Source organism: Amblyomma americanum, chromosome 3, assembly GCF_052857255.1.
Source record: "Amblyomma americanum isolate KBUSLIRL-KWMA chromosome 3, ASM5285725v1, whole genome shotgun sequence".
Classification (NCBI taxonomy): domain Eukaryota; kingdom Metazoa; phylum Arthropoda; class Arachnida; order Ixodida; family Ixodidae; genus Amblyomma; species Amblyomma americanum.
The window spans coordinates 198,765,992-198,792,041 of NC_135499.1; the positions used below are offsets into that span (position 1 = coordinate 198,765,992).

Below are 26,050 nucleotides of genomic sequence, written 5' to 3' on the forward strand. Positions count from 1 at the left end.
CACATCATCATCATCATCAGCCTTACTACACCCACTGCAGGGCAAAGGCCTCTCCCATGTCTCTCCAATTAACCCTATCCTTTGCCAGCTGCATCCACCCTTTGCCTGCAAACTTCTTAATCTCATCCGCCCACCTAACCTTCTGCCTCCCCCTGCTACGCTTACTTTCTCTTGGAACCCACTCCGTTACCCTTAAGGACCAGCGGTTATCTTGCCTTCGCATTACATGCCAGGAGCCGATTACTCGGTGATGAATGGAACGTTCGCTGCGCAGCTGAGAAAAGTCACAACGGCTTGGGACGGCCCACAAATTCGCACCGCAGGGGGCCACCTCATTACGCCATCAGGACGATGCACAGCGCGAGTGACTGTCAAAGGACATACCTATCCTGCGACCTTTGCTGTGCTACCGCAATGCTCCCGCGAAGTGATCTTGGGTATGGATTTCCTTAATGAGCATCAGGCGATCATCGACCTGCGATCCAAGCTGATCACGCTTTCGACGGACGAAGCCATCGCTTCGATGAAAACTCGGGAAAATCACGTTGCCCTGAGTGTCCTGGAGGAAGAAGTGAGCGTCCTACCCCGATCAAGCGTTATCCTGACCGTAGGCGCCACGAAAGCCATTAACGCTGTAGCCATCATCGAGGGCAAGAGGCATCGCACATTTGCGCAATGGCCAGGCCGAAGTACTGCTGACTAACTTCAGCGAAGAATACCAGCACATTAACAGAGGAACGACGATTGCTTTCTTCGACGAAATATCTGACGTACGAGACTCCTTCGCCCTCTCCGACCCCTCCGCAGAAGATTCGCCTGACCAAGAGAACTCGCCCACTTTCGACATCGACCCAGCCCTGCACTGGAACAGACAAGACCAGATCCGCAATCTGCTTCAAAGCTACAGTGAGTGTTTTTCGACATCGCCGAAGGTGCGACAGACGCCAATTGCCAAGCATCACATTATAACGGATCAACACGCCCGACCTCTCCGTCAAAGCCCCTACCGTGTGTCACCGCGAGAGCGACAAGCCATTCGGGACCAAGTCGAAGAAATGCTTCGCGACGACGTCATCCAGCCTTCAAACAGCCCATGGGCGGCACCGGTTGTTCTGGTGAGAAAGAAAGGCGGCGCACTTCGATTCTGTGTGGATTACCGTCACTTGAACAACATAACAAAGAAGGACGTCTACCCCCTCCCCCGCATCGATGACACACTGGACCGCCTCTGCAACGCCAAATATTTCTCATCGATGGACCTCAAGAGCGGCTACTGGCAAATTGAGGTCGACGAAAGAGATCGCGAGAAGACAGCATTCATCACTCCGGATGGGCTGTTTGAGTTCAAGGTGATGCTATTCGGTCTCTGTTCCGCACCAGCGACGTTTCAGCGAGTAATGGATACAGTGCTGGCAGGCCTGAAGTGGCAAATTTGTCTGGTATATTTAGATGACGGCGTTGTCTTCGCCTCGAACTTTGAAGAGCACTTCAAAAGACTTCGAACAGTACTAGACGCAATCAAGTCGTCTGGCCTAACCTTGAAAGCAGAGAAATGCCACTTTGCCTACGAAGAGCTGCTGTTTCTAGGCCACATCGTTAGCAAGGAAGGAGTACGCCCAGACCCGCAGAAAACAGCTGCTATTGAACAGTTTCAACCGCCGGCCGATAAGAAAGCACTGCGCAGATTTCTTTGGACTATGCGCATATTACCGACGATTTGTGAAAAACTTTTCGCGCATCGCCGAGCCCCTGACCCAACTGACGAAGGCAGACGTGCCGTTTAAATGGGAAGCGCCGCAAGCAGAAGCCTTCAAGGAACTTCAGCGTCGTTTACAGTCCCCACCGATCCTTGCGCATTTTGATGAAAACGCCGATACTGCAGTTCATACCGACGCAAGCAGCGTGGGACTAGGCGCCGTCCTCGTTCAAAAAAGTGACCGGCTGGAGAAAGTCATCGCATACGCTAGCCGTTCCCTTTCCAAGGCCGAGGTCAACTATTCTACAACTGAGAAGGAGTGCCTTGCCATCATCTGGGCTACGTCGAAATTCCGCCCCTACCTTTACGGACGACCGTTGAAGGTGGTCAGCGACCACCACGCGCTCTGCTGGCTTGCCAATTTGAAGGACCCCTCTGGCCGACTCGCTCGATGGAGTCTGCGTCTCCAGGAGTTTGACGTCACCGTCGTTTACAAGTCCGGACGCAAGCACTCTGACGCCGATTGCCTCTCACGAGCCCCTTCAGATGCACTGCCGCCGGACGGCGATGAGGACGCCTTCCTGGGACCCATCAGCCCCAGCTCTTTTGCTCAGCAGCAACGCCCAGACCCCGACCTAAAAGGCCTCATTGAGTACCTGGAAGGCAAGGTTTCTTCACCCACCGCTTCATTCAAGCGAGGACTTCTGTGTGCAGAATGAGGTCCTTGTGAAGAACTTTACATTGAACAAAACAGCCTACCTCCTTGTTGTACCTACTTGTCTCCGCAAAGAAGTTCTACAGGCTTCACACGACGAGCCGACAGCTGGACATCTCGGGTTTACTCGCACCCTCCGCCGCATTCAAGACAAGTATTACTGGCCCCGACTGTCTGCCGATGTCGCACACTATGTGAAAACCTGCCGAGATTGTCAGCGACGAAAGATTCCTCCCACACGACCAGCAGGATTTTTGAGCCCCATTGAACCTCCCTCAAGGCCCTTTCAGCAGATTGGCATGGACTTGCTTGGCCCTTTTCCAACATCAACATCTGGAAATAAGTGGATCATCATAGCGACCGACTACCTGACCCGCTACGCCAAGGCGAAAGCCCTACCGAACGGAACAGCAGCAGAAGTGGCCAAATTTTTCGTGGAGTGCATTCTTCTTCGACACGGCGCCCCCGATGTGCTCATCACGGACAGAGGAACAGCATTCACGGCGGAACTAACGCAAGCCATCCTGCGATACAGCCAAACCAGCCACCGGAGGACAACTGCATACCATCCGCAGACCAACGGACTGACTGAGCGCCTGAACAAAACCATCGCCGATATGCTCGCTATGTATGTCTATGTCGAACACAAAACCTTGGATGTCATCCTGCCTTACGTTGTCTTCGCCTACAACACCGCAGTGCAGGAGACCACCCAGATGACGCCTTTTAGGCTCGTCCATGGCAGGGAGGCCACGACCACACTAGACGCCATGCTGCCCAACGTTACAGAAGAAGAGAACGTCGACGTTGCCGCCTACCTTCAACGTGCAGAAGAAGCTCGAAGGCTTGCCCGATTACGGATCAAAGATCAGCAGCAGTCCGACTCCAGACGCTACAACCTACGAAGACGCAATGCGGAATACAAGCCAGGAGACCAAGTCTGGTTGTGGACGCCCATTCGCCGCCGTGGATTGAGTGAAAAGCTTTTGCGCCGCTATTTCGGCCCGTACAAGGTTCTTCGTCGGCTGGGTGAACTGGATTATGAAGTCATCCCTGACGCAATGACTTCATCCCAGCGACGCCGTGTACGACCAGAAGTTGCCCATGTAGTCCGTCTGAAGCCACCGTATTATGCGCGCTAAAGGCCGCTGCATTTCCATGCTCTATTTTCGCAAGATCCGTTATGTTTCCTTACTAGTAGCATTATTTGTTTTAATGCATCGGGTCGATGCTTCTTTGAGAGGGGAGTAATGCCGCGAATATTTGCAGTGTGTTCGTTTTTCAAATCTGCCGCCACATCACTTTTTCGCTTTGTTTGCTACGCAAGACGCGACTAGATTTATCTCGATTGATCGCAGCCAGGCAGAGCTGATTCTACGTTGTTCCGGAGTGTTCTAGTAACTTTGCACTCTTTATCTCGAAAGTTCGCTATCAGCTTTAAATTGAGCACGGCCGACAGCGGCCGGCATTCTGTTCGACGACCGCCGAGCACGCTTGTCGCTTCGCCGCCGCCGAGTGATTCAGTCCATTTTGGGTGCAAGTCAGCCCAATAAACAGTTCTTTTAGAAGACCTTTTCGTCCGTCTTCATCGCTGCTTCGACTGCCGTCACCACTACGTGACAATATTTAGAGGCTCCACAATACCCCCTCGCCAAGTGTCATTGCTAGCGTAGCGCTGTTCACTGTCATTACCCCGTAGGCCAGTTACTTGATTGAGTAGGTTCCTCCACTGCATATAAGGACACTGATGCGAAACTATGCATAAAGGTCACGAAAGTGTCATGTTCTGGCTGCCATGACTGTTAATCTGAAGATCCATCGCTGCAGTCAACACGCACGCACGCACACCTAGGACTGAAGGTCGAATGCTGCTTCAAAAACAAATAGCTAAATATTGGCCACTCATGCTGCGTTTTTGTAACACAATTAATTTCATATGAAGTGTAGAAAACACATTGCCTTGTAACAAACCCATGTAAAAAAGATTTGTTTGGTTTTTGAAAACTTCTAACACGGTTCATATTATTTCATGAAAAGACACTTTAGGGCGGAATTTCTTTTGCTTTCAACCTTTCCCATTTTCTTTTGTCTTTTAGATTTCATAAACGAGGCCCAACAGAAATAATAAATGATATTTACTAAGTACTGTGTTGGGAGGCATGCTTGTGGATCAAACACAGAAGTAAAAAAATTTGTTTCTGCATTGTAGTGGTTGCCAATTGTGCAAGGTGGTTTATTCTAGAAATTCTAGAGGCTCGTGTACTGTGCAGTGTGAGTGCACGTTGAAGAACCGCAGGTGGTCGAAATTTCCAGAGCCCTTCACTACAGCGTCCCGATAGCCTGAGTCACTTTGTGACAATAAAGCCCCATAAAGCATACCAAATCAAATCAAACTTTTGCTCGGCCTGCCCTGTTTTGTTCTTCCTTTCAAGCCCCCCACCTTTTCTTGGGCTCTGCATTTCACTGGTGCTGTGGTTAGCTGACCAGGAGCAGCAGCCCAGTTTTCCAAAAACTGGTAAAGAGTGTGGCGGTGGAGGCAGATATGTTCTGCAGGTTAGGTGAGACAGCTGGGCAGTGGTGTTAGTTCCGACAGCTGTGGCTTGAATTTAGTAGGCTATGACCCACGTGAGCAATGTACAGTGCGGTGCATAGCAATGTTTCAGTTTTGCTTTAGAGCCTCCAGGGAGTGATACAATCAGCTTCAAATTGTTTTAATACTTTCTTCTTTGAGCAATTGCTTTCATGAGATCTTTCTATTCCGAAGTGCTTAGCCTTTCAAATCTTTAAACATATTTTGCAGTAGTTCCTGCCTCTGCAAGTGAATGCGGGAACCATGTTTTGAGTCATGTCGGAGTTATTCTCTTGTTTTGGTCAAACTCAGTGTTGGATCCCAGATGGCGGTGAAATTTCAGTTTGGTTTCTCTTCTGGTCTGGTATGAGCCTTGCTGCTGTGATTAAAAGGTGCATACAAATGCACTTAGAGGGGTGAAGTTCTGTTATGTGCAGTTGAGGTCTGCTCATGTGCCACATAATCAGGGTGCTTGTTTGTGCACTCTTTTTGTCAGTTTTGCATAATCCTTGAACACTAAGCATGCACTAGTCATAATGCATTGAGGGATGACATGTTGAAAGTACTGAAGCGGTTCGATGTCTCGTGGAATGTGTTGCTCTGCCCAGGCACGATAGTTTGGATGAAAAATGTTTTGTAGCAGCCTCAGGAAAGTGATTAGCATGTATTCCTTTTGTTGTTCCAACAGCACTATAGCCTTGACAGCCATGGTGCACCTGTTGAGCCATATTGAAGATTGCTGTTTGTTTTCGCCTAGTACAACACTACCAAGAACAGGTCGCTCAGCTTTTCAGCGATTGCATTTTTTGCTAATCTATGTCTTTATAAGGTGTGGGGAGTGCTTAGTTTGACTTTTACAATTGTTTGTAAACATCCCTGTATGTGTGTGTAGTGGGATACATCAGGAGATCCAAGTTATAAGAACAATATAAGGAAGCGTATTATTTACCTAAATAATAGTAATTAAGTGAGTAGGACCCCTTATAAGTTGTAATTACAACCTGTTATTATTATTAAGAAAGCTGTACTGTTAGAATACAATTATATGAGCACTGATTTTGTGACAACTTTTTGAATTATATTATTGTGCTTTTACTGAGGACAGAAAATTCACTCGGTTGGAATTAAGGCAAAATTAGAACGGATTGTTACACATGCTTTTTCATGTGCATTTGGATTAAGTGCGCAATTATTGGATCAAACTAGGAAATTCTTGCTTATTGCCTTTCGCACCAGATGTGATTAGCAGCTCTTAATGGTTCAATGTAAAGAACTAGACAAAAATGTGTGGATATTATTACAGAAAGGGATTTTATGATGACGCTATAGTTTTTATTTAATTTCCTGCATTGTGTTAGATCTTGTTAGGATTTGAACATTCCTTTGTTCTACAACACTTTTAATGAGAACATCATGAATACCCTGAACATGACAGTTGTGACATACCACGTCAGTTTGGAAGATTGTTAGTAAAGTGTTGTGGTGCCTGCATGCAATAATGATCATGCAAAAAAACTCTTGGGTGTCGTGATTTGTGCATGATGATGGCCCGTGCGTCACTCTGCTAGTGTCTTCGTAGTCCGTCAGGATTGCTTTTCACTCATTTCCCTGTAGCAGCGAAATGGCAACATTACTCGCATGACCTGTCCACTGCAACGCTAATCAGGCGTGCTCGGCACTGTTGTTAGACGTCTGGTGTTCGAGTTTGATTGTACATCGTGACCGGGTGAAAAAAATGCGCTCTGCCATTCTATAACACGCTGCCAGTTTGCTAGGTTCCGGAGAGCCAAACTCCACAGGTGGTGGCGTCGGGACCGCCGGTGATCCTCCGGCTCAGCGGTCCATGCTGACAGCTCGATTCTTCTTTCGCATCTTTCACTCCTTCCACATCGATTCTGTGGCGAGGAGTAAAGGCTCTTGTCACCTGTGAGTCAGCGCCGCCGCGCGCTGCCTTATTGGCGCGCGGGGGAGTTCTCACGACTATAAATACTTGCGCGTGCCAGTGTGTTTCCGCTCTTCTCTGGCAGTATTTCCGGGGCATACCGATAATGACCTTGGAGGTCGCCGCCGCCACCCCTCTGGCGGGAAGCAAGGTGTGCGCCGGCGGTCCCCCCCCCTTATGAACGTCGGGGGAGGGAGCGAGTGCACCACGTGGGCTTCGCTCTCGGGCCACCCGGACGAACGCGGCAGCGCACGAAAAGGGGACGCGACGCCCCTCTTCCTCCGCCCTGGTAGAGCGTCGGTCGCGGTGGTGTCGTCGTTCCCGTAGCTCGCTGTCAGTGCTCGTCGAGACAGCCGGCCTGCAGTGGGCACTGCACCCAGTCGTCCGGGATAAGCTGCCGTGGGTGCAAATAAACGCGGCAGTGGCCCGAAGAAGAAAACGACGTTTCTCGGTGCAAGCGGTGTGCGGCGCGAACGGGCATGGCGCGCTTTGTCGGTCAGCCGTTTGTTGCGGAAGTGCGACGGAGGAGGAGTGGGGAGCCGGCGGAGAGAGGGAAGGGGAGGAGGCGTTGCCAGGGGCGACGTCAGCGCCGCGGTCCGTCCGTGCCGCAGCGGCGGCGGCGGCCGTGTCGGAGAGCCGTGGGGCTGGCCGGAGTCCGCACCGGGCCATGGTCGAGCCCTTCGTCGGAGGCGCCCTGCACCCCGCAGCCTGGGACTGGCCGTCGGGGGCCCCGCTCTGCTGTGCCGCCTTCAGCCCGCGCTGCTTCATCATCCAGAAGGTGCGCAGCGAGGCCCGCTTTCGCAGCGCGGCCGCCGCGGCCGCCGGCCCGCGCTACCAGATGGTTCGCCCGCCGACGTGGATATGGCGTGGAAACGCGGTCGCCGCCGTCCGACCGCCTCGCGCCGACGGATGCCGCCGTCTCTGGCGCGGGGGGATCGCCGGGGGCTGCCACCCGCCACCCCCTCCTCCCCCCGCGCGTGCGACCCGCCGCCGTATGTGTGCACCACCCCCTCCCACCCACCCCGCGCCACTCCGCCGATCAACAGGTGCTCGGTCGCGACGTGTGGCACTGTGCGCGTCGTCTTTTTCCTCGGGCGAGTCGGTTTATTTCGGTGCCTGCACCACTGCACGCAGCCCGTGCGTCTGTGTCTCGGGCTGCGGTCCCTTCACCGCAGACGGTCGTCGTGACTTCCGGACGGGGCGATGTTGCTGTCGTCGCCTCTCGGTCATACTTGTGTGCCGCCCGTGCTTTGGTGTTTTTTGCTTCTCGCCCCGAAGCGTGGTCTTTCTGATCTGCTCTGGCGCAAAGCGCGACCGTGTGTAAGCGAGCAGCGGCCAGCTTTCTCCTTCCCTCTCGCCCCCTCCCGTGATATTTTCTTCTCATTCTCACCAAGACCGTAGACGTGGCGGCGAGCGTGTCGCCAAAGTAGTCGACAGCGTTTTCGCGCACGTTTCCCGGCCGCCCATTCTGATCTTCCAGTCTGCGGTGATGTGTCGAGGGGGGCGGGCAGCTTCTGTAAAAGCGTCGTTTTGCACGCCTCTCTCCTCACCCCGTCATTTCCTTCGGCACCTGTGGCGCCTGTCTCTGGATCTGTTTTGTTTCGTTTTCTGTTTTTGCGCTCACGCGCCGTCTGTGTCGGCTCCCACCTAAGCTGTCGCGCGAGGGGGTCTTAAAAAAACAAAAAAACATCGCTGCTCGGCCTACGCTTTCTTCCCTCTTTCTCTCTCGCGGCTCGGCCGGCTTACGCCGAAATTCGTTTCTCAGGTGTTCTTCTCTGTGTTTGCCTTCTCCTTTACTTCTTTTCTCCGCCTTTTCCAGAATTCCGGCAGTGCCGCATCGGAGCGCATGTATTTGGACAAGTATTTCGACGTAAGTTTGGAAGCAGTCTGTAGAGACGACTTCGTTTTCGCCGCGTATCTCGATCGGTCGGCTTTCAGCGCCCCTCCCCCCTACTCGCTCTTTCTCGCTTGATATAAGTTGAGTCTGGCACAATTTATTCGCTTGCCCCGGCGCGTACGAGTGCGAGCGGAGGATACGTGGCTGGCGGCAAACGTAGGAAACTCCGGTTAGTTTCGGTTTCAACCGCTTCAGCGCACCTGGTGACGAAGAAAACTGATGCTTAATATTTCCTCATACCAGCGCGCGCACGCAGCGCGATAGGCAAGCAGCGGTGGCAGGATTGTGTCCGAGGCACCGGGATACGAAGATGCTTTATGTTTTCGCCTGCGATGGTTCGAACCCCGTTTGGGTTCTCTCTCTCTCTGCCGGATACCGTTTGCTTGACGCTCCAGTTGGATGTCCTCCGGCCGCTATGGAAAGAACTGGCGCTGACGCCTGTATTGGCTGGACAGTGGGTTACAGGGAAGTTTCCTACCCGTGGCAAAAGCGGTGTGCGTGTTCCAACCAAGACTTCCTCCTCGTCGTCGTGTTTGTCAGCGCGTTGCAGTGCGTCCTCTTCCACTTTTGGTCGCCGGCCATTGCTTCCCCCCCCCCCCCCCCCCCCCCTTTATTTTCTGGGTGTTTCGCGTCGCCAGTGTGCTTTCGGTTCGGCGCTGCCTTCAGTAGAACAAGGCATTGTGTCAGTCGACTTTGATGGTGATAATGGCTGTACCCTTCGTAACGGGTCGCCACAACCTTTCGGTGCGGCGGAGACCCCCCCCCCCCCCCCCCCCCCCCCGAAAAAAAAAATAATGAAGTAGAAAAAACTCCGACCCCTTCTTCCAGAATGGTGCTCAGGGATGCGTTATTCGGGGAGGTTCGTTTCGGAGTGGTCTGTCACAGGCGACAGCGACCGAAGCTCTTATCATCCAGGGACCTATCATCCGAGGGACTGGATCAACCTGGTTAGCAGGGGGGCCCGTGGGGCAGGTTGTCCAGTTGTCGGCCACCTCCGCCGCTTCCCCCACTGCGTATTCGAGGGGCTCACTTGCTTATCTATCACCCCTTCCATATGGCGCGCGCCGACACACACGACTCGGGTGCTGCGCGAATGTCGTCGAGCTGCGGAAGTGTCGTCTTCGCGCGACGCGCTGACCTCGCGGTGAAATAGCGGCGCACGCGTGAAAAGCACCGTGTCTCCCTCGCGATGCCGACATGCGCGGAAGGAAGCCTTCGATGCCGACTAAAAGGCGGTGAAGGCGTTCGATTTTCGCGGTGTCGTGGCGTAGTTTTGGTGCTGCCCGTCGTTGGCGTTGCTGGTATTGATGCGAGGTGGCTGGCCCGTCGAACGAGGGCGGTTTGTGGTAACTCTTGGTTGTCCCTTCGGCTGGCCGCGCAGTCGTACAGCGCCGACTGGTTGGCTTCTAGTCATTCCTTTTCTGGCCTGCTGCTCTGCGGTACAGTGACCTTGTAGTGCACTAGCAGTGCCCGAAAGGAGGGCACGGAGAGAATGAAAAGACAGCACTGACGGAAAACGTTCAGGGGCCCTTTCATTCCGAGGGCGAAAAAAAAGTCGAAAAAAAAAGATGCAGCCGATGATGTCCCTGGGACTTTTTCAGCGAGTCAGCTGTGCGGGCGATCGTGTCACCGCGGCTATAGTGCTCCGAGTCCAGCTGTGCGCAGGTTCTGCTCAAGCCTCGGTCGTCGGGGAACGCGTGAAGAGCGCCGCCCGCGTTTGCTTTCGCAGCCGTCGCACTGTTCCTCGCGCTGGCGCTTCGAGCGGGCGTTTTTTTTTTGTTGTTGTTGTTGGAAGGGAGTAGCAGCGAAGAACGAGTCTGGGCCGAGTGGTGGGCCAGCCTCATTTTTTTTTTCGCTCTGCGCGCGCGGTTGCGGCGGGCGCAGTTAAGCGAGAGCAGTCTTAATTGTCAGATTCCACTTGTTGCCTTAGGTGCCGATGCGGGGACACAGGAATAGCGTCGTTTTCCCGTTTCGTTCGGAGGGAGGAAGGGGGGGCGCACGAATGCGCGTGCCGTAACCGTTGCTTTCGATTGCTCGATGATGGCAACCGCTATCGTCTCGGTTGTCTTGTTGCGGCGTTTCCATGCCGGAAAGTTGTCGTTAGTGCAAACGGTTACTGATGGTTCTGGGCGGTTTCCTACGACGAGAAGCGTGCCTCCGGAGGTACGAAGTAAGAGGAGGGGGCAGCCGATTAAATGCCGGGCGTGATTCGGAGGAGCCACGCGTTGAGCTCCAGTGCTTTATGTTCCCTGGCGCTTCATGTTCGCTGCCTTCGTTATCGTGCGTGTCATGGCCGTGTGCAAACTGCATTGATTGTGACGGAGCCGTCTAGTCTGGTGCGGCTCGTGCACGCTTCGGCATCTCCCAAGTCTTTCCTGCTTCCTCATCGTCCCCCACTTTTTTTTGCCCCTGCTGATTTGTGAACCACTGGTGCGCGCATCTGTAGTGGTGAACATTTCACTGCGGGGACTACAACCAAAATCGTCATATTTATGTGAAAAAAAAAAATTAAAACCCTCAATCCTTATAAAAATGGTCCATATATAGTCTATAGACTGCTTATAGACTCCATTGCCTTCCTATGGATATTTTTTTTTCCTATTCATAGTCTATAGACAAAAGTCTACTTAAGTGTATGGCCATAAATCTTGATTGTCTATACGACTTGTATTGCCTATAGACTTCTCTGGGGTTTGTCTATAGAGAGGCTACAGACTTTATAGACAAGTCTATGGACAGTCTATAGACTAAATAAATTTTTGCAAGGGGACACGGTTACTGCTGTGTAACGAGAGATCTAGCGACAATTTTGTGTGGTTGTGACTGTAACATCGTTTACACGTTATTGACTTGTTCTGTCTGAGTGCGCTTGACGTTACTATGCTATCACTCGTGCCGTCACTGTGTTCGTACCGCTCAGCGTGGTTCGTTGCCGTGGAGCGTTAGTGTGACGTCTTGCGTAAGGTCACTGCAGCGAACCAATCAGCGTAGCGCGTTTCTGGGACGTTATGTGGGACGTAACTGCATGCAGACCAATTTGTGTGCCTTAGTGTTACGCCGGCGCTGCAGAAAATTTCCGTCAAATTGAATCCCTGGGAATCTCGTTTATTCCTTTATGGATCCAGGATTTCACTAACGTTGGGTAATCGCCTCTTGTTTCATCCTGTAGCGGACCTGCCGTACGAGTTCTGCTATTTGTTGTTTGGCTTTGAAACCGAGGAGTAGCAGATATTGAAGAACAAATATTGTTATGTGGGTGTGGTTTTGATAAATGTGAATATTCTACCTTTCTTTAGAATAGGCTCCGCGTGCGAGTAGTGTTGACCTGAGTGGACGCGTCTGGCAGCTGCTGGCAATTTATAATTCCTCTTTTGGCTTGGCAGGAATACAGTATTTTGCTGCTAGTTTCAGCGTGTGTGTAATTCTCGTAATTCTGGCGTGCGTGTGAGTGATGCAGGTGCATAATTCGGCTAATTGGTTGGCGGTGTTCGCTTGCGAGAAACGCTTCTTTGCAACGCAATCGGCGCAAGTGGCGGTTAATTGTCCGGGTTATCTCGTACCGAACGCCCGTGGACGGTCTTTGTCCGCAAGGCGCTCTGAGCCTGCTGTGTCTGACGAAGTAAGGGCCCTCAGTAACCGTTGTCGTCGCACCGGTTCTGTGCGCTGGAGAAATGCCACGCTTAATCTCTAGTCACGGGAGACCCTAGCGGCGTTTACATGAACATGGCAGGGCCAGGCTGAGTTTTCGGGTAGAAAACCGGAAACTGGCTTCATGTAAACTCCACCGAGCCGGTTCTGGGATTAGGAGCGTCGGGTCCATTCAGCTCCACGGCAAGCGGTAGGTTGACTCGGGTTGACCTGGCTAGGCGCTGGGCGTCGCTGCAGTTGCCCCCAGTCTTGACTCGCTAAAATGGAGTGGGGTGACATTGCACAGCAGGGCCCCCTGACTCGACGCGCCGCTATCTGGTTCATGTAAATGGGGCTTCTAGCAGCAGCGGCACTTACATGGACTCCACAGAATCGAGTCGGGGTTGGGTCCAGTCAGCCCGAAAGCGAGGGGTGGGTTGACTCTCAGCTCCCCTTCGCAAATGACACTTGGTCCTCATTCATGCTTGCGGAAACGATTTTTTTCTTTTTTGCGGTGGAGAACAGAAGCGGTCGCCGCTTGCTCAGCCTGACCCCTTGATTCGACCCGCTGCTGTCGAGTTCATGCTTCCTTTCCGGCGCTTCGTCGCCCGGTGTCGCACATTCTCCATTGACGCGCGTCGCCTGGACCCGCGGGGACCGAAAATCCGCTTTTTCAAAAGTGTTATTCGCCACGGAACGGGTCTGATTAGACTTTCGCGGCCCCTTCGAGGGGAGATGAGCTCCCATACGTTGAGGACTTTGTGTAGCTTTTACACTTCTGCCATTTGCGGGGAGAAAGAACGTTGTGTTCGGGCTTCATGGGACAGCGTCCAAACGGCGTCGTCCAGGCAAAGGTGCTGTCTCATCCGCTTCTACGCGGATGTGGCGCCACGGGGGCAAAGTGCGCGTACGTGGCGCGGAAGTTTCCCGGTTAGTTGAACATCTCTCGGTCGCCCCGTGCGGGTCCCGCGTTGCTAATGAGTTTCAGTACTGTTGCGGTAACTACGCCTACTGTAGCTGTAACTACGACCGTACGGCAGGTGCGGCTAGGCAGGCACAGCGAGAGCAACGCGTTGCGATATCGGCGGCGCGGCTGTGATGAAGCTGTCTATTCCCCGTCTAATCGGGAGTGGTCCGGCAATTAGTCGCTGGGTTAGTCTCGAGCAACTCGCCGCTTTGAGGCGACGGCGTTGGCTCCGGTCAGAGCGAGGTTCGAGAGTTTTAGCACTCTGGGTGCGTCACTCGCTAGTACGTTTCTGCTGTGCTGTGAGTAGCTCCGACGGCGATGTGCGCTTTCCGGCGGATCGGAAGCTGTGGCACATCAGCTGTGCGGTACACAGTATCCTTGAGAGAGAGAGAAACACTTTATTTCTAAAGGCCCCTTCGGCTGTCTTGGCCGCAGAATGGGCATCTGGGGGAGAGTTGTCTTTGTGCAACCTCATTTGCCATTTGTTGTCTAATCCAATACTTCCCTTTCTTTTGTCTGCCTCTGTCCATGTGGTGCTGCCTCGTCGGACGTGCGCCCGGCAGACGAAACCAGCAACCAGCACGCAAAGCCTGAACCCGAACGCCGACATATTCTACTGCAAGAATGCACTGGCCAAGTGCGAGGACGACGACGGTGAGTGTGGGCTGCCCTGTTGCGCGGTGCGTGCGCAGTAGCCGCCTCTTCGAAAGCGTCGGGCGTAATATCGCGCGCGCAGCTGATTTGTAGCCAGTGATGCGGTATCTCGTCTTCACCATTTGGTTTTGCACTTTGCGCGGTTTTCTTTTGCCGTCACATTTAGCGGCTGCCGCATGTCAAGGCAGGCGTGTGCCGCCTTCGTCGAAAAGAAAAATTAGAGGGACGCTTAAGCTCCGCCCTAGGGGTATGACGCTGCAGCATTAATGGTTGTGGGCTTTTTAATTACGTGCATTCATTGGCGTACATAAGTAGGCATACTACTCCTCGTGATACACCGCAAGACGCACAAGATATCCCCTCTAAGCAAGTGGAAAGAACGTGTCTCAGTGGCCTAGCGGTAGCGTGTGTGGCTCGAAACCCAAGGGTCATGGGCTCAATTCCCAGCTAACTACCCCAATTTTATTTTCGGCGTAATAAACTTACATTGCTGCGTGTCACCGTGACATTTGAGTCACGCTACGACCTCGTAGTCACAACTTTGTTGGGATTTTAATGATTTTCATTGTAGAGTTTGACGCCACAACCCTGTCTGCCAATCCCGAATTATTGTGACAATGCGCGCTCGGCTTTTTCTCCGAACTCTAACGCTGTCGCGCATTGCATCTCCGGGACTCCAAGCCTGTCGAGGGGAGGAACTACCGTCCCTGCTCCTGCGGCGCTGACGAGTGCGATGGTCCTGATGGAGGGGGTAGCCTCGTGTCACGGCAGAACATCCTGTGTGTGTTTTGACGAAGGATGTGAAGTCTTCGGCGAACGGGACACGACGCTGCCGTGCTGGTCGTCCGGTGGCGAAGCGCTTCGATGCGCAGGTGTTTGTTCGCGTCCAGCGAGAGCCGCCTCCGTGTATCCTTCGTCCCTCTCTCCTGCCGCTCCGTCAAGTTGTCACCGCTGCCCGGCGACGGCACCTGACCAAACCTCGCTCCGTCCGCGCGTGGCGGAAAGGGTGCTCCACCGCGTTTCTCCCTGGCCTGCGAGAGTGGGGGTGCTTTCAGCGGAGGTGGTTTTGTCGGGCCCCGAGCGTCGCAGCAGAGCCTGTTCGCCGCCGCTCGGTTTTCGCACTGCTGCGAAGGTCGCGTGACGTGCGGGGCAGCGAGCTTGGAGAGACCAGTGCCGTTCGCTTTCTGCGATCCCCCCCCCCCTACTGTGTCTCGCCCTGGCGGCGCTCCACCGGTTTCTCGATCGAGACCCATTGGCTCGGTTCATTTCGGTGGGATTTTATGACGCGCCGTTTCGCTTCTGGATCACCCGCAGCCGGATGACTTTATCTGCTCGACTGCATCGCAGCCCGCAAAAGCCTGTCCCCTTAGGGCACCCCATCGAGACCTCTCGTGGGGTCAGTGTAAAATGTGGCGACACATGGGCAATGGGGGACGCCGTACTTCTGGGCTGCGGATTAATTTAGCCTTTTGTGTTTCGCCTGCATCGAATCCTGGCCGCCGCCACCGGGGTTGAACCGAGCGCCTTAACCGCCGAGCCAGTGTTTGTTCGCGGTAACGTTACTTGGGGTGCTGTGCGAATCCATGCCGTTCCGTACAAAAAGTGAATTCGTCTCGGTCGTCGGATCCTTTCGCACACGGCGTTGACTGCTGCTGCTGCGTAATACTACGAGGCCAACCTGCTCCACCGCGCAGGGAGACTGCGTAGGCGAGTGCTGACAGCCCTTATCGCCGAGGGGCTGGCGAGGGCGCTTCATCGCTAGTGCACCGTGCAAGCGAACGAATGGCGTCTTGCGGCGCAGTTTTAGACCGGGGGACCGAAAGAAGTAGCTAGTTGCGTTGTGTACATGGGCAGATGAATTCTAGCGAAGTCGTGGTGACGAAATCCCCCGCGCCGGCGGCTGCTGCAATGGCGTTCTGCCTCCTGGCACGCCAGGTCGATTCCTTCTCTCTCGATCGAGGTGATCGAGGCGCCAGGGCGCCTGTGTACTGAAATTTTGTGCGCTTTGTAGAGTGGTTTAAATTACTACAATGCCCCCTGCACTACGGCGTACGAGCTTAAATCTGAGACCACGGGAAGGGAATCGAAACCTTAGACGTCTGGCGCTTAGCGGCATTTCAGTGTCCCTTAACGCTTGGTGCCCGTGTGGCGGTTAACGAACTACGGAGCCAGTGTTCGTCGCACTTGGTCGTATGTTTATTGAAACATGCTCTGTATGCAAGTCCAAAATTGAAACCTTCCCCGCAAAGTTTAAAACATGCGCTAGAAGCGAACGCGCATTGCCGCCCGCTTGTCCATTTGTACGAAGTGCACTGGGGTGATGAATTTGAATAAGTTTCGTTCGTGAATTTTTGTCCTCCATGCTGTCTACGGCACCGTTACTTTGTTTGCGCCCCTGTGGCAGTCAGCCTTCTTAATAAGCCTTTATCTCAATTTCATAATGGAGCAGCTGCCGCGCCGCCGTGGAAATGGCTGGCTCAGATAGTTAACGCTCTTTCGTTCCCGCGTGCACCTTACTTTACAACCTCCGTGCAGCGTTTGAAATCGCGCGCCGGCGCACAGGTGCTGCGCATGGATATCGCGCGTAAACCTGCACTGCCGGTTCACTCCGTAAAGCGCAAGGAAGCCCCGGGTTCTGTGGATAGCGCTAAAAGCCGTGGCATACGTCCCATGAACGGATTGGAGAGTTTTACACTGCCGTACAGCCGTACGGCATATACGGTGTGGACGTATAGGGGGCTCAGCCTTCCGCCCCCACACCGCGGATGCAGCGTTTCCGCTCGCTAACCGCGGAGGGGTTCGTGCTCGAGGGAAACAAGGGAGGGGGGGACAAAGCGTGAACACTCATATGCCATTTATTACACTTGCAATTAATACACAGAGCGGGCCAGCTAGCTGCAGGACATCAACGAGGCTTTCCTCGGAAATAGAGGGCTACGTAAGAAGGGCTTCCGACTTACAGGCTGGTGCAGGGGCGCGACATCGGAGGTATCGGCGGAGAATGCGGCCGGGTTTTGCCGTGCGCGCCGCATTCTTTGGGGGCACAGCCATCCCCGAGCATTTGCTGGGGAAGGCGACGAGAGCGCGCGTTTGCTGCGCTCGCTTCGCTGCCTGGAACCAGGAGTCCGGCGGCAAGGCACGATGATCTCCGTGCGCCGGCCGCTGAAGGTGTGTGGCGTCGCAGAAAGCGATCGTGTATTTATTTATAGTAAGGCAGTGCCATGAGTGACCTTTTGCAACAGTGCTGGCCAATTCCTTGTGATTCCGATGCAAAACAGCCGACGTCAGGCGACGGCCTGAGAGTAGCGCACCACCGTCCGTCGCACTCGCAGGCAGCACCATTGCGGAAAGCTCGCTGCGTCCGGTGCGGCGAGCGCTGCGAACTTGCCCCCGCTTTCGTGATGCGGCAGGGACCGGACCTTTTTCGTCGCGGTGGCTTTAAAACGCGTAGCCCGAGTGAGCACCGTGGGCCTGTGCTGCAGTACGTTGTTGCTGCGTCGTCGGACAGCAGTACAGACACTGCCTACTTTATTGTGTCGCTCTTGAAACGTGATTTCTTGTGAAAAATACGCGTTGTTGAAGGGGGGCCAGTTCGTGTGTTTTTCGCACCTATGGGCACAGACGCCGCCATCGTGTCTTAGGTAACAGCGCAAACCGAGGTCGCCAGGCGCGGTTAGCGCCATAACCGTGGTTGAGCGTGCCCTTATAACTGCGTCTTGTGGGCACGCTACAGGCACGTTACGACGCGTTGCGGTGTCATGGCGGTGCGCTGCTCGCCCGCATCTCGGACAAAATACAGCGTCGCCGCTGCATCCTTCAACGCCGTAGCTCGCCCTAAATGGCGGCATTCGCATCATACATCAAGCTGTAGTCGACAACTAGACCTTGTTTTTTATGTATAAATTGGCGTTTCAGGCTGTATGTTGGTAACTCCAACCACACCCGGCCAGGTAGTTTCCAGCGTGGTCAGCTTTTGCATTTTACTCGGCTTTCTTGTGTACTTTCTTAAAAGGAAGGCGCTCAGTGCGCTCACCATGCAGAAAAAAAGTTTCTTCCGCGCAACTCGGAAGCGCTTTAACTTAACGTAATTAGATGGAATTGCACTCTTTGTACGCCCACTTGAGGGACGCATAAACGCGAGCCCAATGCGGCTTTTGTAGGCGTGTCACGTATTCGTGAATGTGGAAATTCGTATGCCAGTGAGGTATTATTATTATCAATGCGAAATCACTATATTGCTCATTATGCGTAAAATCCGCCGTTGTCCACGCCAAATAGTCCGAAACGCCACGCGACCTCATGACGTCATCGGCAGATCAGCTTCGCTAGCCAGTTCATTAGAGCACTGCGTCATCACCGCAGCACAGCTACCCGCGTGCTTAACTGCCAGTAACTCGTTCTATGTTTGGCTATCGTCGTCTTAACCTGCATTCGCTGCCGGCATCGCTGGCCCCTGCATTAGAGTAGTATGCCTTCGCCGCAGTACAATAACCCGCATGCATGCTTTCGCATTCACAGCACGTGCCGTCCCTAATTTTTACCATTATTAGACACCTTTAGCATATCGTGCTGCCGTTACGGCTACCGTTGTACCGGCCGCCCGCGCGTCGTCAGTGCGCATGTGCAGATGGGCACCAGATGGCGCCAGGTATCCGGTAGCTGCGGCCGCGCTTACCTCATCGGGTCCAATCAGCGCGTGCGTAGTGGCGGTATACGGTCTCCCGGTAACGTGGTACGCGGTATGCTAAAGGTGTCAATAGAGAGTTGTAGCATAGCGCAATCTGCTACCGTGATCCGCTTCCGCAAGTCGCCAATGCGCATGCTTAGAACGCCGTGAGGGCGCCAGATGGCGCCACGTGCCCGTTATCTGCGTGCACGCCTGCCGCGCGGGACCAATCAGCGCGCACACAGTGGTCCCCCGCGGAAGCGGATCACGGTATCCGATCGCGCATCACGCTATGCTATAGCTCTCTTATGACACCTTTAGCATACCACGTACCGTGCCACCGGTACCGGAGTACCGGGAGCTCGCGCACAGCCAATGCGCATGCTCAAATCACCTTGACTGCGCCAGGTACCCGGCAGCTGCACGCGCGCCTGCAGGATCGGGACCAATCAAATCGGCGCGTACTCACCGGCGGTGGGCTGTAGACACGAGCACACAAACAACAGATTTAGCATAGCGCGATCCGTTACGGTATTTAGTTCCGCGGGGACTCAGCCGCGCCTGCGCAGGTGGCGCCTTTCAGTAGCGGATCGCGCTATGCTAAATCTAACAGGGAAATAACTGGCGCTGGTTGGTCGTTCATAAACCCCGCCTGACCGGTACTCATAGGCACTAAAATTTGGCAAACGTTACATAAGGCAGACCGGAAAGTGCATAAACACGACTCGGGGAACACGTGTGATCAGATCATACACTCCGGCAGCCTGGCCTCCTCCCATTGTCAGCATTGTAAAGAATGCGAACCTCACCTGGGTGATAGCAACATCCTAGGGCCACGTGAAAACAAATTGATAAATCTAAGAGTTCCAAGATTGAAACCGCCGGAACGAAAAAAATATCAGCACTGTGCCTGTCACTCGAAGGTAGTGATAGCGCAATTGAATAGTGGTCATCGGGCTTATTCGAGGCAGAAGGATAATGTTCTTTTGTTTGCGAATGACTTCACAGTCTTTTTTGTTTCTGTATAAAAAATATTCACGTAAGCTTGCCGGCTTAGCGCATTAATCACCTGCCGAGAGATCTGGAGTTGCAAGTCCATTGTGACGTTTCACAGGCCTTGTTAGGCGTCTCGGAGGCCCGTTTTGGCACCTATACGCTCACGTGCATACTCGGCCTTCTCCCGCATGCGGCCTTCAGTTCGTTCGCGTTCCCGGCACACTTCGCGGACTCCAGGGCCCGCTTGCACAAGAAAATAGTGTAGTTCCCAGTGTTCTCCTATTCTCAATTCAAACGCTCCGCTGGTTTTGAGGAAAGGAGGCGCCTAACTGGCTCGGTGGGTCTGTGTGGACACCTTCAACCAAATGGCTTCTACAAAGGTATTAGATTTAGCTGTAAAAGCGCCATGCTCCGAGTAAAACCAGTTGAAAGTACGCGCTTCGTTTGTCTGCCGTTCCTTGTTCACTTCTTCAGTTCTACATGCCAGTCAGGCGCGGTTTCTGTACAGTCTGGCATGCGCCGAAAATGCCAGAAGGCCTGTCGGAAGGCAAAGCAAATGATTGAGGAGCCCACGCAGGGGCAAAGTAGAATCTCGTGGCAGCGGATTCTATTTACACAGCGGGCATTGTGCGGAAAGTTAGTCAAAGGGGCCCGAACATCACGGGAGGCTGCCTTGAGGACGTTGGGGGTCCGGCGTCGCAGCGTTGCCCCGCACCTCGGGCACCGTCGACGGGAGTGGAGCGTGCCTCCGTCGCGTGGTGGCGCCATGCGGTCAGCCGTCTCCTGCGTGTTTACGTTGTCCCTTCGGAAGCCGCCCCGGACGTCGTTGGTTGCGCCGTTGGCGAACGAGAGCGGCGGTCCGGCATCCGGGTCGCTCTACATTTCCTCGCCGCGCCGAAATCGAGGCGTCTGTTCATTCACCGCGCCTGCTTTTGGTGCGAGCGCCGACTTGGGCTCTGTACTACGTGCCTGCCTCCGGAGGTGGCGGCGCGCGTGCGTCCTCCTGGTTGCGTGACGCCGACCGTCGTCATTCGCAGTGTGACTCACCCGCGCGAGAGACTGCTGCCAGCGGTGTCGTGCGACATGCTCCCGATGCCGTGCCGAGTGGGAACGAGGCTATACGATAGTCGCGGGAAAATGAGCACCAGCGCTGCGATACGCTGTGTCCAGCAACTGTATCAAGGGCACGCGCTGGCTGCCGAGGCGTCGAGAAGCTCGCGCGCATGACGGAGCGCGCGAAGTTCCACAGGCGCGTTCGCCCCGCTGCTCGGGGACTCCAGAATAGCACAGTCGTTAGTGGCTCGGGATCGTCCCGAGACGAGAGCGTCGTGCCGACGAATTGTAACACACGTCGTTCGCAACACGCTTTTTCTTTTCTCTCCTGCGGTCGCAGTCCGCCCGCGCGTTGGCGCTCTCTTTGGGTTTCTGCCCTAACGGCGCAGTGTTGGCTTTGCTGATAGACACCTTTGCGCACCGTGTTACCGGGAGCCCGCGCGCCACCAGTGCGCATGCGCAGATCAGATCGCCACGTGGCTGCCAGGTGCGCACTGCCGCATCGAGGCCAATCAGCGCGAGCGCACTGGTCGTGGGCGGGCTCTCGGCACTCCGGTAACGGTAGCACGGTGTGCCAATAGTCTGTTGTCTGGCCAGTACTCACTGGGGTTTATTATTCTAGTGGTTTATTATTGGGAAAATGCAAAAAGGAGGAAAAGATGCTGCCAGCCGCGTGAAAACTGCTAGTATATTAAGCAGCCAGCTGAGGCTGGCAGAAATAAATGGACCGGGAGGGAGCGATAGCGAGAAAAGACAGGGGTGAGCTTTATACACGTTTTACAATATTTACGAAAATATAAGGAGGTGCACTTTGGAATTTCCCAAGTGCGTGTCTGGACGATTGGTAAAGTGGTCCTGTGCACCGGAAGAGACCCAAAGCGGAGGCGGCTGAGCGGACAGGTGGTACAGCTCGTGCCCTGCTCGGGCGCTATGCGTGTTTACTCGCGTAATGTACTTACGCGCCCCATCATGGGGCGCGCTGTCTGCTGCTGGTGCTAGTGATTGATAGCAGGGATGCGGAGTCCTTTTATTTTTTTTATCCGCCGCGGTGGCTCAGCGGTTGGAGCGCTCGGCTCTCGGAGTTCCCGGGTTCGAATCCGACCGCTGCGGCTGCGTTTTTATGGAGGAAAAACGCCAAGGCGCTCGTGTGCTGTGCGATGTCAGTGCACGTTAAAGATCCCCAGGTGGTCGAAATTATTCCGGAGCCCTCCACTACGGCACCTCTTTCTTCCTTTCACTTCCTGCTTTATCTCTTCCCTTACGGCGCGGTTCAGGTGCGCCGATATATGAGACAGATACTGCGCCATTTCCTTTCCCGAAAGACGAATTATTATTATAATTATTTTATAACGGACCCGAGATGACCTAATGCCAGCATCAAGATTTTGTTAAGCGGGGAGCGGGTATTAATGTGCGAGAAATGCATGTGTCCCGTAAAAATAATCTGAACCGAGGCCAGGAAAACGCAAACTTCGAAATCGGTTTTGCGCCAGGAATGAAATGTCGTATGGCTGCCAAACTTCTGTAAGTATTCAGGAATGAGAGAAAAATCTGCAGTATAAATTTCATTAGAATATGGTAGAATATGGATCAGCCCTTCAATGCGTAAATCAAGGACGGTTCAGAACCAGATTGCATGTTCATGCCTGAGACCTGTGCGTGCGGAGATCGCGCGCGCGTCAGCGTTCGTGGAAGAAAAAAGTTGGACGATGCTTGGACCTACCGTAACGAGTGCAGTGAGCATTAGAGATCCCTCCCGCGGCTAAGCGTTGCGCCACATCCCCGCCAGGTGGCTGTTTCTAACGTAGCCGCGAGTGTAGTCGGCTGCGCATACGGACGCCTTTTTTTTTTTCTCCCCTTTTTATGTTATGTTTAGGCTATGGCGGAGACTTCAACCGGTGGGGATTGTGAGGCAGACGCTGTTCTTCCCCAGCTCCCGTATTGATCACAAAAGTGGGCCTCGTGAGCGAACTATCGCGGGCATGGCTCTGGCAGGTGATCCCCAGAGAGCAAGGGTCACCTAGGTCACGTGACCTTGTGGCGTCATCACAACCTGCGTAGTGAGCAAGGCCCACCGCTGGCAGAACCTGCCATCGCAGGGCAGTAGCGCATCATTTAACCGCTGCACCACTGCGCCAGAAGCGGTACGAGGACTCCCAGGGATCCATGAATGTGAAGTAGAGAATGACGTTGTGCATATATGGAAATTATCGCGTCATGCCCTTCAGGCGGAGCTTAAGTGTGTCCATTTCTTTATTGCACATTCCTAAAGGCTGGCTGTCTGTCTCTTGACCAAAGAAAGAGCTAATGCGCTGTGCCACGGCGGTCAGGTGGCAGATGCATTAAACTTATTTGAATTGATTTCATTTGCCACCTGTTATGGTGGACAGGTTGCCCACAACGTGTGGCAGGCGGGCCAGCTTTTTTTTTGTTTTTGTTTTTTTGCGCGACACGAACGGATGCCGGCTCTTGTCGCAAACGGGGCCGCTAATGTTATCGCATTAATACATACGTGCAGAGCCAACTTGTCAACCATTTTGCGGGACGTGCTCTGTGAAAATGGTGGCGAGGGGGCTGCGCGAATGGCGTTACCGAAAAAGGGCCCATTCCAAGAGTGCAACACAAAACATATCAAGCAAGCGAACACTCATTGAAAGCATAAGCGAGTGTGCTTGTTTTTTTTTTTAGTTTCTGGTGCTAAGGGAAATTGATAGTGTAATCACTTTATGGCTGAAAATTTATTGGTAAGGAAGTGGAAGCAATAAAGACCATATGGCTGCCAGAGGGATCCGAGACCACCGCTTCCGTCATAAGCAACAGGGCAGCTGCGCAACTTGCAGCCTCGCAGCCTAGCCGAGGCCCGATAAGGGTACACCACTTTTTCTCCGTACAGTGTATGTCCTATCACTGTCCCAAAAACGAGAGTTGACTGAACAAAAAAAAATGTATTTGAGGGAGAATGGCGCCTTCGTTTCGCCTTGCGTGTAACGTTTCCTTGAAAAAGTGGCTGGCGGTTATCATTGCTAAGCACGGAATATTTGTGCTCAAGCGCAGTTTTTTTTTGTAGGTGGACACGATCGCCACGTGCCTGAAAGCGCGATTGAGGTGTCCACTGACCCAGGGAGTCAGCTATGCGCGTTTTCAGCTTTTTTTTTTTATCGCCAGTATCTAAATTTACCCAATGTACGCCGGCGGCCTATGCTCCAGTGCCGCGTTTCCGCAGCAATGCTGTCAACCATCGACGCATATCGTTCTAGTGCTGTGTGTCTACCACAACGTTGTCCATGCCGACGCATGTAGCGCACGTCTCTCTGTCACTACCGCCAAATGGTGAATAAGGCGCAGTGGCCAGCGAAGCTGATCTGTTCGCGCCGCCGCGGGTTAGAATCCCAGTTGCTGATATTTTATTTATTTTTATTTCATCCTTTCACTTGGCGCAAACATCGCAAGATCTTGCTCCTACCCATCGGAGTAGGGCTTTCGCACTCTAATGGTTCTCGGCGCGCGTGAGGCGTCCGAGAGTTGCTTACGATGGACGCGCTGCCATGGAGGCACCCTGCTTTGACTGCCCAGTTCAATTGGCGTGTTTGTGAGGGGGGGCATTTTCTTACGGTGAACTTTCTGTCCGGCCTGGGGTATTTGGCGCAAGGCTTGGGCGGTGCTTGCCTTGCGCTGTCGCCACCCGCACGCTCTATCGGGATGCGATCGTATCGGCCGCGAACACGCCTAAAATGTGGGTTTTACAGCTGCCGGTCTCGAAGCCCGCGACGCCGAGCCGGGTTGACCGCGAGGCGGAGCGATTTGTTAACTGCCGCCGTCACAAAACTGGTTTCCTCTCATTTCGCTTTTGCGTAGAGCGTGCATCAAGTATACATAAAATAAAGCTTTTGTTGCGAGCAGGTGCCGACCAACTCTCCTGCGAAAGGGGGGGGGGGGGGGGGGTACTGCGCCGACCTAGGCAGGCCGTTTGGTTTCATTCGCGCTGAGGTCGCAGAAGGTGTTCTCGAGCTTGGAGTCGGCACCGCGGTTGGCGTGGCTTCTCCCCGTGTTGGGCCCGCGCCTCTGCGTGCGTGATGTAGTCTGGCTAGCGCGTTCATGCTCTCTACCGCTACGCGTGATTGTGCCTGGTGCGTTTCGTTTATATTTACTACATCAGTGTTCATGGACAGGTCGCCTAACAATGCAGTGATGTTGTACAACGTCAAACATGGAAAAACTCACCTGATCACTACCACCGACCTGATGGCAGCATTTGAATAACACGCCGTTTTTGATTGACTGATTGTGGATCAATTCGTGTTGCTCAATCTGTAGCGAAATGAGAGATCTTGTCGGCAGCCAAAAGCCCACATCGCGTAGATGGTGGTGTCCGTTCTCTCTCTCCTCCTCATTGCTTCCTCCTCTGGCGCGTTTTGCTCCGGTTATTTCCAGCCGACTCTGGCAGATGGCGCCACGAGTCCGACGAAGGCGGCCGGCATGTTTTTCTTCTTTTTCGTTTTGGCTTCTCGTCGATCCGGCGGGCATTTTTTTGTGTTCTTCCCGCGTGTTTCCTTCTCGCTGGGCGTTTGTGCCTATCGTCGTCGATCAGCTCGGAGCCGGGTGCCACGTCGGACGGCCCGGGCACCGGCTGCGCTTCCTTCCTTCGGCGGGCTCGGTAGCCGCGGCGCGTGCGGGTCCCAGCAGTGGTGCGGGCGATGCTGCTGCCACGTCCAGATCCCGCGACGTGCCCCCTCCGAGAAGCAGAGGTCGCAGCCCGGTCGTCGTCGGCCGCCCCAGCACGCTCGAGCATGTCGGCGCGGTGCCGGCGGTGATCGTCGGTCGGCGTGGTGCCGTCTTCCGCGGTAACACCGGCGCCGCAGCAGCGTTTGTGCTCTATCGCGGCATCCCGTCGACGTGGACGCGCTCGGTGGCAGCGTGCCGCCGCCCCGCCGTGAAGGTGATTCGCTGCCGGGCAGCCGGCCCCTTGATTTCCCGGTTTATTGGCGCCCAGGGGGTTCTCACTGTGGCGACTCTGTTCCCGGCCGCCCCTCTTGCGGGTGTCCGCCGCTGCCGTTTCGTCGGCGTGGGGCCGCACTCGAGAGGGGGACGGCCGTCCTCGTCGGGGCATTTGGGGCCGATTTTGCGGGCATGGCCGCTATAATCTGGCCCCCGTGGTCGTCCCTCGCATTTCGCCGGGAGATAAGCCGTTCGTCCTTGAGTTTTCACATTCCTTTTCCTCGTCGCCGTCTGGTGTTCTTTTTGCTTGTTTGCTGTCTCCCCGGTGCCAGC

At 54.2% G+C, this 26,050-nt stretch overlaps 1 protein-coding gene across 4 annotated transcripts in view; it reads left to right on the forward strand.

Moving 5' to 3' along the window:
• Positions 1-26,050, forward strand: part of Larp4B (La-related protein 4B) — an 80,925-nt gene that overhangs the window by 16,066 nt on the left and 38,809 nt on the right. Inside the window, exons 3-4 of one of the 4 annotated variants that reach the window (XM_077659550.1) lie at positions 5,669-5,757; positions 13,977-14,067. Coding sequence is in view for 2 of the 4 variants with exons in the window: in XM_077659549.1 (XP_077515675.1) it covers positions 7,590-7,700; positions 13,977-14,067 (202 nt within the window). In the remaining 2 variants the exon portion in view is untranslated. Of the gene's footprint in view, positions 1-5,668; positions 5,758-7,200; positions 7,701-13,976; positions 14,068-25,276; positions 25,719-26,050 lie in introns of those variants that run through there. The other 3 variants (XM_077659549.1, XM_077659548.1, XM_077659551.1) reach the window with 3 other exon arrangements.